This window comes from Canis lupus, chromosome 23, assembly GCF_048164855.1.
Source record: "Canis lupus baileyi chromosome 23, mCanLup2.hap1, whole genome shotgun sequence".
In the NCBI taxonomy this organism is placed as follows: domain Eukaryota; kingdom Metazoa; phylum Chordata; class Mammalia; order Carnivora; family Canidae; genus Canis; species Canis lupus.
Window position 1 is genome coordinate 35,984,471 of NC_132860.1, and position 15,832 is coordinate 36,000,302.

The 15,832-nt window shown below is 40.5% G+C and overlaps 1 protein-coding gene and 1 long non-coding RNA gene across 34 annotated transcripts in view; one reads left to right on the forward strand and one right to left on the reverse strand.

Moving 5' to 3' along the window:
* Nucleotides 1–414: 414 nt before the first annotated feature.
* The window catches only part of DLG2 (discs large MAGUK scaffold protein 2), a 1,975,849-nt gene continuing 1,960,431 nt past the window's right edge, over nucleotides 415–15,832 (reverse strand). For all 33 annotated transcript variants that reach the window (XM_072794850.1, XM_072794842.1, XM_072794854.1 and 30 more), the window contains 4 exons: nucleotides 15,064–15,236; nucleotides 12,828–12,937; nucleotides 7,120–7,211; nucleotides 415–5,153 (listed from right to left, as the gene is read on the reverse strand). In XM_072794850.1, the coding sequence (XP_072650951.1) occupies nucleotides 5,047–5,153; nucleotides 7,120–7,211; nucleotides 12,828–12,937; nucleotides 15,064–15,236 (482 nt within the window). In that variant the 3' untranslated portion in view covers nucleotides 415–5,046. The remainder of the gene's footprint in view (nucleotides 5,154–7,119; nucleotides 7,212–12,827; nucleotides 12,938–15,063; nucleotides 15,237–15,832) is intronic.
* The window catches only part of LOC140615100 (uncharacterized), a 38,780-nt gene continuing 35,323 nt past the window's right edge, over nucleotides 12,376–15,832 (forward strand). Inside the window, exon 1 of the long non-coding RNA XR_012015777.1 lies at nucleotides 12,376–12,475. This is a non-coding gene — a long non-coding RNA (uncharacterized lncRNA). The remainder of the gene's footprint in view (nucleotides 12,476–15,832) is intronic.

Genomic DNA, 15,832 nt, shown 5'->3' on the forward strand with positions numbered 1-15,832 from the left:
AGAGTCTTTAAAAAACCTGTCTTGTAACACATTGTTCACTCTTGGCCAGATCCTGATGAAAAGCAGGCCAGATAGCAACCAAATATTTAAAAATATGTAAAAATATCACTTTAGCTCCTCTTAGCAGTGCCCGCGTTTTTCAGAGCAAACCTCTGCTAACTATACTTTAGCTCTGAAATCAGATCACTTTGGTAAAAATAGAAATGGATGATTCTTTACTTCATGAAGCAAGACAAATTATGCTTTGGGAGAAAATAATTTGCTATAAAGTATAAAATGTTTTAATATTTATATCTCATAATAAAACCATGACATGTTTATAAACACTCTATCAAGCATTTTACAAGGGGGCCACCGCTGACAACTAGAAACGCAATAAATATGCACAGACACACTGAGTATGAAATATACATCTTGATTTTATAATTGTGTGTGCTTTATTTTTTACACAAATGGAATGGAAGTGTCGAATATTTACACTTAACAGGAGTGTAAGCTGTGCAGTGTCTCTGTAAACTCCAGCCCAGGCAAGGAGTATTTCCCCCTCCCTCCCATCCTGCACTACAGCTCGATGGAGAAACGTCCTGTCAGAGAGAAGCACAAAACTGTCATATTGAAAGGATCTAACGGGTACAGCCTGGTGCACTCAGAATTTAAGACACACTTAGGAAACACAAATTCAAAAAGGAGAGAAGAAAAGTTTGCCATCCCATTGGGAGTCAACCTTGCCATTGGGTTGTCTGTCCTCATGAGTTGCTAGGGAGATTCTGTATTCTTTTAGGTGATCTTTATCAAAATCATCCACCTGTCTTAGCTTGTCCTCAGCTGCTACAAGAAACTGCACAGCTGTACAAGAAATGATTTCCAAAGCACAGTTTTCAGTGAGGAAGGATATTTACAGACTGGAGTGTGTGTGTGGGTTTCCATCCATATTCATTCATACCCAGTATAGTATGTATATTACGCGATATACATACCACATAGACCATACATACACAGAAGTAAAATGCATATCCACAGAATTCTGTAGGGAGATCTCTGGCAAATCAGTTGTCAGTATGTCACTCCACATGCTTTCAGAGAAATGTCCCCTTCTCCCCCTAGGAGTGACAAATTACCACGATTAGCTTAGGAACTAGCCTGAGTCCTTGACTTGAATACTTTTGTAGGAATTTAGGCAGGACCAAGACAGGAAAAAAAGAGATGTTATTTCACCAGCGAGTCCATTCGATCTCACCAGAGCAATCACCAGCTGAAAAGCAGAGGGGGCTTCACATGAAAATGGGGGGGAAAAAAAAGCTTATGAGAGGGAAAAAAATGTCTCTCTCCAAACCAAGGCGATGGCATGGCTTCAATGAGAAGAAAGAGGTTTGCTGTCAGAATGATTTTGGGGCCAGAGTCTGCCTTTATAGAGAGGAACTGTCCTCAGAGCCACGGGGTGGTGCTGGGAGTGGGCTCCCTTTGGAGCAGCCTTCAGGCAGAGAGGCACCCAGGTGCCGCAGGGCCCAGAGCGCATGCATCCTCGCTGCCAGGGCAGCGGTGCAGGCTGGCTCGGTGAGGCGAGCTGGAGCTGGCTCCAGTCCAGGACCTCATGCTCAGCTTTGCTTTCTGGGCTGTGCAAGTGAAACGGTGACCCACAGGAATTGTGTCATCGGTCCAGTGTATGGACTTGCTGTCCGAATCAGCCATGAGCCCTTATAGGACAGAAAAATTATGGAGCAGAGTATGGGTGAGAAGATACTCAGAGGTGGGAGAAGAAGACAAAAGACAGGAAAGCAGGGGAAAGGGGAATGAGAAGGGGGAAGAGAGACTAAAGGAGGTAGAGAGATAGGAGAGTGAAGGGGAGGGAGTAACAAGAGACTGCAGAAGAAAGGCAGCTCTTGGGGAAGACAGGTCAGTAGGAGAAAAGGAGAGGTGCACACAAAGAGAGAAGGAATGAGACAGAAATGGAAGGAGGAGAGCAGAGGAAAGGAATGAGGGAAAACCAGAGGCGAGAGCCATAGGAGTGGAGAGCTTTTCCCTGGCTCAGAGTCTGGAAGGGCTGGCAGTAGGATCTAAGACAGCTCACAGGCACCTGAGTGCGGCTTAGGCTTCGGCTTTGGCTTCCATAAAAATGGGCTCACTGAGCAGGTGGAGCCAAGCCATGAACTTGGGGCAGTGGGGGTGGGGGTGGGGAAGAGGCCGGCAAAGAAATGGCCAACAGATCCCGTGGGAGGAGAGCAAAAAACAAATGCCCCTGCAATTCGCTGACAAATGTGATTTCGATTTTGGTAAGGCTGAGACCCCCGTGGTGCTACACATTGTACCAGAGCATGAAAAATAGCACCAGTGACACGATCTGGCACTTTTCCGAAAGGGCCCAGCATGTGAAGGTGACATTGCGCCCCCAGCAAGCCTTCAGATTGGAGAGAGCTCCGGACAAAGTTTGCAGTGTTAGCACCGGTCTGGCCCCAGGCTCCAAGTGCATTTGCACCAGATGTAATCTGGGTAACTTTCCTGCCATATCCATACAATCATCAGATTTGCTGCAAAATACACCAGTTCTTTGGAGCCTTCGAGACCTCAACATTGGGAAGCGCAAGACAACACAACAAATGGAGGTGTAAATTCTATAGGAAAAGACCCTCTCACCAATTTGCTTGGTGATTCTTCAAGCAAATATATATGTATATATATATTTATATAAATCTACATAAAAAAATCAGTGCAAATGCCAATTCTAATCTGGAAGCATCTACACTAGGAAAATAAATAATTATATTACTACAAAACCAAGGGTTGGTGGTTCAATTTGATTGTACTCAGCCACAGCAATACTTAATATTAAATGGAAAGCACATCACACGACCCGCGGAAACATCTACTCATTAAGGACAGTCCTTTAAATAAATGGTTGCATGCTCAGTTGAGAAACCAAAGAAGTTATTATGGTGGCCTAAAAATAGAGCTGGGATCAGGAATGGCATTCTGGTGGCAGAAACTTCTGGCAGCAATATTGATGAAACTAGGCCTTGACCTGAAACTGGCGAATTGCAGCCACGGACATATCTTTAAACATTTTGAGCACTCTAAGGAAGTCTCCAAAAATTTAACTTTCATCAGAGGGAAAATGCATTGCTAGCCCTTCCATTGGCAAAGGCAGCCTCAAGACTATAGGTAGGTGCATAATTTTGCATTTTTGTGTTTGTTTTAGTGACTGCAGCGAGGCAGACAATGGTAGTGTAAGATGAGCAACACTTGTTTTTGGAAAGAGACCCTCATTCTGAGCTCCGATGTTCTTACTGTGAAGAAGCCCCATCACTGCTGATGGCTCTATCTCTTGTTCTCCCATCCCAGCCTGCATGCTGGTTTGCTGCACAGTGTGGCAGGATCCCTGCCAGGTCTGGATGTACCCCAGAAATAAGGCGATGGGGCTTAGTCTGGGCATGCATAGAACCCAGAGTTGAGTGGTTATTGAGATCACCAAAAAGTCTCTCTCTAAACACCGTGGGCACAAGCAACACTGATGTCATCATCAGCTCTAAAGTGGGATATAGGCTTCGGGAGGTTTTTTTTTTCTTAAATCATCATTATTATAATTGCTAAAAAATAAACTTGGTCCAGGTGCAGCCCCCGAAAAAGGCAGTTCAATTGGTTGAGCTCAAAGTTGTTAATTGTCTTTCCTTGTGGTTCTCTTTGCCCTGTACACGGAAACAAAAGTCTGCACCCCTCACCCCCCAACCAGGTATTTCTCTCTTCCTCAAAGAAACAGTGCTTCTTGGAACAGATCTTTCCATGGCTCGATACCATCTCTGGCTGTTACAAAAACCCTCAGTTACTTGTGAAACAGACAAAAAAAAAAAAAAGTCCTAATTACTCATGGTTGGCTAACATACTAAATGATCCTTTGAGAATTGCATGTAAGTAACTAGGAACAGTTATTCAACTCTTTGCATGGCAGGCCCAGGTTGTTTAAAACGATAAAAGCAAAAACTTCTCTTTAGATCATTTGCATGAGTTTGTCTCTGAAAGCCATCAGCTTAGAGATGCATTAACCAAATGTCTTCCAAATATACCCATGAGGGCAACTCATAAGGGATGTGCTCCATGAGAGTGTGTCACTAATATGGAAGGGAGATCATGGGAGGTAAGTGAGGGAGAAGTCTTGGTCAGACTTTGGGAGGAACTCAGATGCTCTTAATGTATCATTGGCAACAAAAGGGAGAGTGCAACTTTCAGTTCTTGAATTTGATCATCTGCTGATAGTGCATTCATTTAGTCTTTCAATTAGTCTTTACAAAATATTTCACAAAACTTTTTTAACCTATAGAAATTCGTTTCTATACATTTAATATATTTTTATTGTATAAATTATTCTCATCTTTAGTGCCTTCTTTCAGTTTATAAATGGCAAAATAGACAACAAACAATCATAAAGCTAACCTCAGGTGGAATCCCCTCCTTTCAGTGAGGTTCAGTCCTCCATACACTTGTGAATTTTATGAAATGCTCATCTTTGTAGATGTCAAAGAAACTACACACTTATCCTTCCCTGCTATTATGCCGTCTCCAAAGGGACTCCTTTCCTTTTTCCTTCCTTCTTTCTTTTGTTCGTTAAGAAATCAAAGAGTGTGCATAGTTATAAAATTCGAAGTGTACCAATTACAGATGTGGGTAATGGGAAGGTTGGTGAAGTTCAAGTGCTGGCAACTTTTCTTTAAAGCAAAAAACACAGAGAGCTCAGCAGCTAAATCAGCTCTGGACATCTGCTGGGGTGAGGAGGCTGCCCATCTCTTGGGCAGAAAGCCCGTCAGAGGTTCATCCCTATACCTGGCACTTTGAGCAAACCAAAGCCTTCCTGCATACTGCAATGTCTTTTCTGTCCCACCCTGTGGCCCCTCCGTTTCCTTCATGGCTTCACACAGTTTGTGTTGTACATTCATAAGAATTCACATTGACTGCAAAAACATAAATGCAACAAAAACATAAAAGCCTCCAAGTAGTATATTATATATATTTTGTTCTTCTAAATGCTCTTCTGTCATTGTCGGAGGTGCAGTAGCTAATTTATAACTTTTCCTTTGAGGGAATCCAGATGAAAGGCCCAGATTGCTCTTCAATAACAAGCTTGCATTGATTATATATATCTTCTAAGGTGTCTCCTTGGACAATAGCTAGAACAAAAGCAAACGCGCTAGAGTTAGGAATCACTGCCTTGTTGGTGACGAACAGTCATCAATCACACAGCAGAAGCTCAAACCAGGGACAGACAAACTCATCTGGAAACTTCTATTACCTTGCATTAGTAAGACAAAGTGGGAAATTTACTTAAGCAAGGTCACATCAGTGAGTAAAAGAAAAGAAGTATGCTTTCAATGCATGTCCTAGATCAGATAACAAATTAGTTACACACAGTCTTTCTACCTTCTCCATGTCTGTTTTTCGTCTGGACAATGAATCATTTATATGTTGAAATTTTATGGGTGCCTACTGTTGGCCAGATACCGGACTAGGCACTGATCAATTTTCAGATGGAGATCTCCCTGCTTATCAAAGAAATCTGGCCTTTTATTCTGTATACTGTATTAACCTTGGTAGATGCAGAAATTTAGACATTTTAGACACCAAGAAAATAATGAGGTTGTGGAGGCAAATTGAGTTAACCCCTCCAACTCCGAAACCCTTAATGGGAAACCACACTCATTCTCCAAGCAATCTTATAAATTGATATTTTGCCATAACAGGGCTGCTCATGTTGAGAATGCCTTATGAGAGCTACTTATAAGAAACATAAATAAGAGGAAATATAAACAAACTGTTAACCTGTGAATTACCTAAAACCCAAGTCACCTGAAGCAGATTTAAGTATATTTCATAATCTCCTTTGAACTAAGTTAGCTTACAGATAGATCTCCAAAACATGTCAATACTATCTATAGGACGTCAGAGATAATCAATGAATTGCTACTGAGACATAGTTTAGATTTTCAAAAACAACCCTGAGAATATATTGATTACTCTATTTTACTTTTGAGTATGAACCACTGGTCAAAATGTGCATAACTGTGATTTGATGTTTATACCTGGATTTTCTTTTGGGATAAAACATAACCCATACCTTTATTATTGATTGAAATTTTACTCAAGATTACTGGGTTCAACATATTTGCACACCGCTAAGCCATTGGCATTTTCATATTCTGTATAAGGCAAACAGTAAAGCATCTAGCTTCTCAAAAGGTAATCCAGGAAGAAATTTCTTCTTTCTAAACCATTCGTTGTAAGTTCGATTACCAAAGGGACTCCTTTGGATTACTCTTTGGATTTGACCAGTGTTTCATGAAAGCATGATAGAGTAGAGAACCCAGGAGACCAGGGCAAGAAAACCTTTCCCTATTCCCCAAACTTCATGTTTCCAAGGAAATATTTAAAAAGAAAAGAAATGTTTTGCACTGGGCCTTGACATGGAATTAATGGAAACACAAAGAAGCATCTTGTTCAATTGCTGCTAACGGGAGCCAGACCTGCAGGTCATTGAAGCAGAGAATGGAGCCATGAGACTGCTTCTCACGAGGCACTGCTTTGGATGTTGCCTAATTGGGTCCTAAAAGTTTCCTCTTCAAGTATTCTGATGATATCAGGGAGATAGTTTAATGTCTAAAATCTTCTCCTTTTTCTTTTCCTTTTTTTTTGATTTTTAGAGAGGGAAAGAGGGAGTAGTGACAAAGAGATTTCCAAGCAGGCTCCATGCCCAGCACAGAGCCCAATCTCAGGACCCTGAGATTTGACCTGAGCCAAAATCAAGAGTGGACACTTAACTGACTGAGTCACCAAGGCACCCCACCTAAAATCTTAATAGTGGGAGACAACTCAGTGCCATCTGTGACTCATGCTTTTGCAGAGGGCCAGTGGGAATCTAGAGCTGGCTGCAGCTAAATCCAGAGAAAACAGAGATCCATAGTTCTGGATCAGATAGGTAAAGCAGAGGGAAATTAGGATTACTCAAGAGGAAGGTTTTAGGGCCCAGATAAGGCCTGGTTTTAGGGCCCAGATAGGGCCCTGGTAAGGCCCAGAGCCCCCTCTAATGCCAAATGCTAGACAGTTGATCCTTTCTCACAGTATGAGGGTAAATGAACTTACCTGTAAAATATTCTCCAAATTCTTGTTCTAGCTTAATTGCACGATCATAGGTTTTCTTGGCTTGTTCCTCTGTTAGACGCTTATTCATCTCCCTGGGAAAATGAGGGTTTGGTATTAGCACACACACGGAATGTACCAAATCCTGAAAAATTAAAATGTGTGGCAAAAATGAATCCTGCAGGAAGCACAGTGTAGTCTTACTAGCAGCTTCCTAGTCCTTATTTGAGACTCCTCTTTGGAGTTGGAATAATTTCAGCGACAAGGACCCCCTCCCAGAGGGCTCACCCTCTCAGAGGGCAGTCTCTCGGTTCCACACTAGATTGATGATCTCTTTATGACTTTCAGTCACTGCTCCCTGTTCCGTCCTCTACAGTCACACAGAGTACGACTAAACTTTCCTCCTTGATAGGCACTAGGATCTTTAAATCAAGTGCTCATTCGTCCCTTGAGGCTACCACTCCTTCAGAATAAATTGCCCTACTTCCTTCGTCTACTCTCATTGGATGTGATTTCCAAATCCTAACCTTCCTGGTTACTCTTTCTTGGACTTTGTCCTAGACTATCTTGACCTCTCTTAAATGTAGGACATAGATTCGGATGAAATCGTCAAGAGGTGGTCAGAGGCAGGGAGAAGAGATGGAGAGAAGGGAGGGGACATCAGAGCCTTTGGTACCTCATCACATCTGAGAGAACCAGACTTGACCATTGGCAGGTCCTGCCCTCACAGAAACCTTTGAGTTCTCCACTCCCCATTCTCCCCATGGGCTGCTGTTCATCTTCAGTGTGGAGTGGGAAATATGTGGAATGGAGAAACAGAATGTGCTTTCTGAGAATTATAGAAAATGTGACAGGCCCTTTAGTCATGTGCATCTTTCAGGCCGAAGGGGGCATTCTGTGGCTCTCCCTGCTCAGATTCTACAAAGGGTGAAGCAAATATCTTTTTTTTTTTTTTTTTTAAGATTTATTTATTTACTTCAGAGAGACAGAAAGAGAGCGAGAGAGAAAGCGATCAAGAGAGGGAGAGAGAGAGAGCTAGCACAAGCAGGGGGAGGGCCAGAGGGAGAGAGAGAGGGGAAGCAGACTCCCTGCTGAGCATGGAGCCATCCCGTGACCCTGAGATCATGACCTGATCAGAAACCAAGAGTTTCACGCTTAACCACCTAAGCCACCCAGGTGCCTCGAACTTCATCGAATGTCTCAAATCAAATGGCATTTGAAGGATTGGCTGAGGGAGGTGTGAATAAATAGACACAGAGAGAATGTAACAATCAAACATGCTGGAATCAAAATTTTTTCCAATAGATTATAATAAGCAAGTAACCTACATGGTGAACAAGGATAGAGGATCTCAGGAAGAGGCTCCATGTTGATTTGGTTTTTTTGTTGTTCTGATAGGAAAATGGGCTATAAAGGAACTATGTCTGGGACTCTGACTCTGTCCCTTTCTTTCTGTTAGTCTGTCAACTATCGGTGTATATAAGTGCCGCTTAGTCATTGTAAGATTATTTAAATAGAGCCTCAAGAACAAATTGAGTAGGAAGGAAATGGAAAATAACCCAATCTACTGATTCCCAATCAGTGACAGCTTTATCTTTCCATGTGCTCTAGGTGGGAAAATATTTTGCCTACCAAACAAACCATACTTACTAAGTAAAAATTATTTTATCTTCACATTTTTTCTTAATCAAAGACGTTTTATTAATCAAAGTGAGAATTCTTGCCTCTTATCATCATATGAATACCAGTGTGGCTGCGCTGGGCTGATAAAAGTCTAGCCAGGGGCAAAGGTACTTTGGTTGGCCCACTGGGATGCATCACAGGGGCACACAGAATATTGAAAGCATTGCTGCCTTTACATGCCACTGAGGAAAGCAGAGACTGGGGTATGGGAAATGTGGTTTTAGGGCATGTCACTGTGGCCTGAAGTGATAAAGGGACTTGACAGGGTAAAAGAATAAATCTGATGTCAGAACTCAAAGTTTTGGGGTTCTTTTATTTTTTTATTTTTTATTATTTTTAAAATATTTTATTCATTTACTCATGAGACACACACACACACACACACACACACACAGAGGTAGAGACATAGGCAGAGGGAAAAGCAGGCCCCATACAAGAGCCTGATGTGGGACTCGATCCTATGACCCCAGGATCATGCCCCGGACCAAAGGCAGGCACTAAACTGCTGAGCCACCCAGGGATTCCTTAAGGTTCTTTTAAAATCAGTTTTTAGTCAAACTGGGATCCCTGGGTGGCACAGCAGTTTGGCGCCTGCTTTGGCCCGGGGCGCGATCCTGGAGACCTGGGATCGAGTCCCACATCGGGCTCCCTGCATGGAGCCTGTGTCTCTGCCTCTCTCTCTCTCTGTCTATCATAAATAAATAAATAAAATCTTAAAAAAAAAAAAAAAAGTCTTTCCATTATACCAAGACTTTCTCAAGGGGTTTATTTGGAAAAAATTTAAAAACTGATGTCATATATATATATATATATATATATATATATATATATAACCTGATGTCCAATATTAACATGATTTTCAACATTATCTGATGGCTGCAATAGAAAAAAATAGGAATTTCCTGAACTCTTGATGCTGAGATAAACTCCTCCTGCCCTGAGGGATGGTATCTAGGATTCTCTTCCCAAATAGCACAGTCCTAGAAGCTGTGAGTGGATGTCACCCTTGGATACAGAAGATGTTAGGCTAAATCCAGGGATACATTTCATAGAAAGATTGAGTTTTGCTCCAGGTGTCAAGAAATCATGTGATACTGGATCTTCTTGGACTTCCTTGCTCGTGCTCTAGCTTGTGTTCTTTGAATTCCCTTGGCAATTACTGTAGCCATGACTGAATTCCAATTTTATCCTTTGATGTATCATCTATTATATACTTTGTCTCCTTGTCTAATCTGTGAGTTCACTGAAGGCAGAGAGCAGGGTTATGTTCATCAGCATGTGTCACGGAGTCTGGTTCAAGGCTTATTTGTTGAATGAGTAAATGAATGAATGAATGGAAAACTAGATAAATAAACATAATTATGGTACAGTTGAAGACAAAAGAAAACATGGGCCACCGCGGGAGCAAGAAGGTAAAATCAGATTGGGGCTGGCAAGAGAGAGACACACAGGAAAGCTTCACACTGCCAAGAGGTGGGGGTGAGCAACAGAGGTCATGCAGTGGCATGCTATAAAAAGAACATCTCTTTTATATACACCCTTGATTTTATGCTCCTCTGAAGCGCCAGCTATGTATGTGCTAATAAGCTCTGTGGTTTGCTGTGGGTGATGCACTTGAGAAATAATGTGTGTGATGATGTATCAGTGCCTAAATGTGACAGCTGCCATGCTTTTGTTCCAGTTGACCTAGCATTCACTCCTCCCTGGGGAATGGGCAATTCATGCCAGCTTTGCTCCCAAAGTAAAAACCCTTGGAGAAGAGGGAAATGGAAAGTAAACATTCAGCATGTAATAATAAGATCACATTAGTCTGAATGTCATCATTACTGCACTCAAGACTCATGAATATGGCTGCAGCAAATTATGTCAGATTCACGGTCCTCATTGTGGAATCCAGCCTTCGGTATGTTTAATTTTCCTTGGTGATAAGTGGCTGTGACAGCGCCCCAAGGCAAAACTAAATAAGTCATCTCATAGTTGTGGAAGGAAGTAGACCCTTCTCCTACCGAGCACCAGATGGAATGTCTCCCAATATCACACTGAAGCAAATGTGAAACTGCTGTTTCTCCCTCAGGCCTCACTTCCCTGGGAAGCCATTTATCCCACCGAGTATTTATGATGTGAAACCTTATTCTTCTATTTCTGAAACAGGCCTTTAAGATGCTGTTCCCAGGAGGTGCTGTTCCCATTTTTCTATTCTTCTTCATGTTAGCATTGCTAATAACATTTATGAGGCTCTTTACAGATTATAAATCACTTTTGCATAATGAAATTTATGGTTGCTTAATTTACTTTGTGCACTACCCAACACTGTATCCTATATGAGGAGAGATTTAAAGCATGCTATCAGGGATAATAATATCAGGAACCAGTATTTTATCATCAATTCATATTTCTCCATGGGCTAACCATGGGCAAAACTCTTGATGTTATAATTTAACATCTAAAAACCTAAAATCTTGGGGTGGAAAGTACTGTCAGTGACCTCTCGATTTTATTTTTTCATCCTAGTAAGAACCTTTGTCCATCTTTTATTTATGGGAATGGATTCTGCTTTTAAGACACCTCTCTGGCAATTTCCCCAGAGACTGTGTAACTTAATTCTTTTAGGTTGCAACTCTTTAGCTACTGCAGCTTGCTCTATTTCTCCACTCATACAGAAGATGTGGAACAGTTGGCTGATACCTCTGCAAGTAATTGTTTCACCTCTGGGATTAAGCAATTTCCTTTTCTTTGGTTTTCCCATGCACACTATTTTCCAGTACTCTGGAGTTTACTTCTGCACCCTGTCAAATGCTCTAAATCTCAAGGCCCAAATGGAGGCACATTTTAGCAAAGCTCTTACAATAGACACACTAGCATTATCTCTTGTGACCTCTTGGAAAAGGTAGTTTTTGTGTTTTGTAATGATAAAATAGTTTCACTCCTTTAACAATGAAGTAACTTGAAATTTTTTAGAGTTATAGTAGCTACTACTTATTGAGTGTTTATATACGCTAAAGACCATATGGGGAGCTTTGTATTCGTGATCATGTTTAACCTTTATACCAGCTGTGAGGTATGTATTATTAATGTGCCTAGTTTTGAGGAGAGGAACTAAATCTTAGGGCCGTCAAATAACTTGCCTGAGGTGACATACTGATCAGAGGCAAAGAGAAAAACCAAATCTAGCCCAACTGGTTGTCAAGTGCCTGCTATAGCCTCTTTGGTCTGCTACCCTTTTGGCTACTGTAGCCTCATGTGTGTAAGGGAGTTGTCTAGAAAGCAATGTCAACAATTTCTATCAAACTGCCACTGAAAATGTGTTACTTTATAGACTGGTTGTAAATATTTGCCCAATTTGTTTAATGAATTTGAAGGAAGATATTTTTCCAGCCCTCTGAAAAAAAAAAAAAAAGAACAACAAAAAAATCCAAGTTTTTGCCTTATTCATAAATGTGCACTGGTATGGAGCTATTGGTGTAAGTTACAGATGTGCTACTGCCATGTCACTAAGAAAACTCCCTATTAAGAATAGTGTTCTACATACATGAGGTTCTAATTAAGGAACAGAAGAATTCTATGCTAGAACTAAATGAAATGTCAATACAAAGAGTCTTGGATATTGTCTGTTCCCTCTACAAAAACCCACACATTTTAAAAGATTTACTAATGGAACTGCTTTCACAAGAAAGAGGTAAGCAAAGATGATTGCTTCCTATCATTGAAAACCAAACAAAACAACCTACCTTCGAAACAATAAAACAAAACAAAACAAAACAAAACAGAACAAATCACACACATACACACTAACTTGTGAAATGAACATAAAAATCAAGAAACATTAGTGAAGACATGTTAGGGAATTACTGACATTATGTCTCTAGTGGTTCAAAAGACTTTCATATATTTTTTCAAAAAGGAAATGCTTAAAAAAATAAATAATGGCACTTCTGACTTATAAGCACTTATGACAAAGAGCTGTCAGCAATTTGCTGTGTCACATGGAACAGGCAGCTGGAAGACAGCCTCCTGTGCCCTCCACTTACATCAGAGGTTCCAGAGATTTGGGCTTAATGAAGATGGCAATGGGATAGAGCTGGGCAACTTGTAACCGCTTGATAGCATTTCCTGACACGTCAAGTATACAGTGTTTGCCCTGGTAGAAAGAGAAGAAAAATATGGAGTTAATCCAGAAAGAATGATCATAACCCAACCAAAACAAACAAACAAACAAACAAAAGCAAAACAAAAAAAGTAAGCATGTTTTAGAGGAAGGTAAGGGATACTGAATTTCTAAAGGTTGGAAAAGTATCATTGCAAAGCATAAATAAAGGTTGATATTCAGGGTCATCCCTGAATGCTTTTGATAACTCATATTTATTACTCCCTTACTAAGGGCCTGCCACTGGGATAGAGATTTTACATTAGCTTAATTTTCTTAAGTAAATACCTGACGTTTTGCACAAAGATACATAGCCTTATATGATATGATTGGGTCCACATTCATGAAGCTCTCAAAAAACATCTCTGAAGACAACTGTCAACAAAAAATCCCCAAATCTATGAGGTAGGTATTATAAGCCACAATGTATGGAAGATAAGACTAAGATTTAGAAATAATAAGTAACTTGCTCAAAATCTCAGTGTTAGAAGAACTCAAACTCAAGTCTTGAGCACTGACAGTATCATTGGCTGGAATAAATAGAAACCTCATTGTCTCACCCTGACCAATGTTAAGTCTGGAGGAATGATGTGAATCACGTGAATTTGGACCAATTTCATAAACATTTGCTGAGTGCTTATATGTATCCTGCCCTGGATATGCTCAGTCTAGTATAGCTCAGGACAGACACAAAAAGAGTTACCTTCAATATTACATCTTAAGTGCTGAGTGTATGCACAGTGAATGTAAATTTCTTGTTTGTTAAATGAAAACTCTATTACATATAGCACACCTCATTTAACTTGGCTTCTACTGCAATGAGTGCTCAGAGCAAGGAGTTGCTTTGTGAAGTATTTTAGGAAAAGTAGATACATTTGGCAGACATCATATTCTAACTCCCGGAGAGAGATGGCCTCATTACCCTGAGGCCAGAAGAACTTTAGAAGAGAAAAGGCATATTGTACAGATAGTAACAGTCCTAAATCAATAATAGAGGATTAAAAACTTCCTTTAATACCCATGTGAAAACAAAGAGACTCCAGCAAATACTTGAACCAACTAAGATGGTTCAAGCCCTGTATCACATAAGTAATAAATTCCAAGCTTGCTCTCTGTGAAATGTAACAGCTAACCAGAATGTCTACATGCTGCTTGATTATTCACTGGCCAGAACGTTTCAAGTTAACAAAGGTTGTATTTACATGTTCAAAGGAGAGAATAGATGCAATCATCCAGGAAACTGATTAGAAACAATATGATATAGCTCATAGATATATATAGCTAATTTTTGAGGGAGAGCGAGAGATGCAGCTTATTGTATTCTCAGGTAGACATTAAAATTTCTTTAACTTTTTACCAGTACATCAAAAGGTTGTGTCAAGTCACATCAAATCAACCCAATAAATATTAATTATATAACAAATATGATTGACTCTTAACTCTTTTCTTTTCTTTTCTCCCATGAAATTGGGTCTTCTGTGTTGACAGATTAGGATCTCTCTATAGGCAGATCTTAGAGGCACACCCAAGAGCCTTCCTATCCTGTTCTCTCTCTCTCTCTTTTTTTTTTGTTCTCTCTTGAACATTCTCTTCTTTTCTGTGCCCTTGAAATGATCGATGGGAAGGGAATGGCAGTATTCACACCTCCTCTAAGTTGGAATTTCTGCCAGCTATAAGCTAGGCCCTACCCCTCTTCATCTGGCTACCCCTCACTATAAGGGTCCCAAGTTTTCAGGGAAATAAAATGTAACTCCTGCTAATAAAAAGAACTGAGGATGCTGATTTAAACAACCAAGAGTAATAAAGCTTCCTTAATAAATTCAATGTTGTTTACTGGGGCCAAAGATAAGTGAGTCAAGGACAAAGTGAATCTCTATAAACTTCAAGCTGTTAATTGCCTTTAGGTTTATAACCCCCTTCTCCCCACAAGTCAGTCAGCATGCTTTATTGAGATTAGAACAAAGATTAATGACCTTGCTCTAAAGTCATTCTCTGCTTGGAAGTCTTAAAAGGAATAATCAAAATTTACAACTGCAATCAAGAGAGAGTGGAGACCAAAAATGCAGCTTGCCACCTGGGAACCTTCTTTAGAGGAGGTATAAGATGATTGGTGGACGTACCCTTTCTGCTACAAATCTCACAGACTGCACACTGGTTCCATATAAGTTGTCATTGTACTGGCCAGCTTCTATAAACTTGTGCTCTTGGATATCTTTCTCCATTTGTTCTCTGGAAATGACAAAGTGATAGTCTCTGCCATCCACCTCATAGTCACGCTTTGGCCTCGTAGTATCTTTATAAGACAAAAATAATACAATTAAGGTAATTTATATTCATAAATGTCCTTTACACCCATTTTCTTCACCATACCCTCAACATAGATATACAAAAATATGTAATATGGAGGACCATGACATAGTGACAGGTACCAGTCAGCTTCCCACGGTAAGCAACTATAAAACTAGACAAAGTGTAGGGAACAGCTGCTGTCACACATCAGACGACCAGCAGCACAGGACTGTGATTTTGAGAATGGAGAAACACATGATGGGAACTCTATATTCACTCTACTTTCATTTACAACTGGAGGTGTAAAGGTTTTTTAGTGCTAGGAGACACTAGAGTTCAGTTAGAACTGTGCATTTGGTTGAGTACCGAAAGGCTACAATTTAACATTTTATTTTATTTTGTCTTATTTTGTTTTATTTAGAGAGTGAGGTTGTAGGGAGGGGCAAGTTCCACATCCAGCATGGAGCCCGATGTGGGGCTGGGTTTCATGACCCGAGATCATGACCTGAGCCAAAATTCAAGACGCTTAACCGACTGAGTGGAAAGGCTATAATTTAGAAGGTTACTCTAGATTTATTCTAGACCCACCTTCACAAAGTG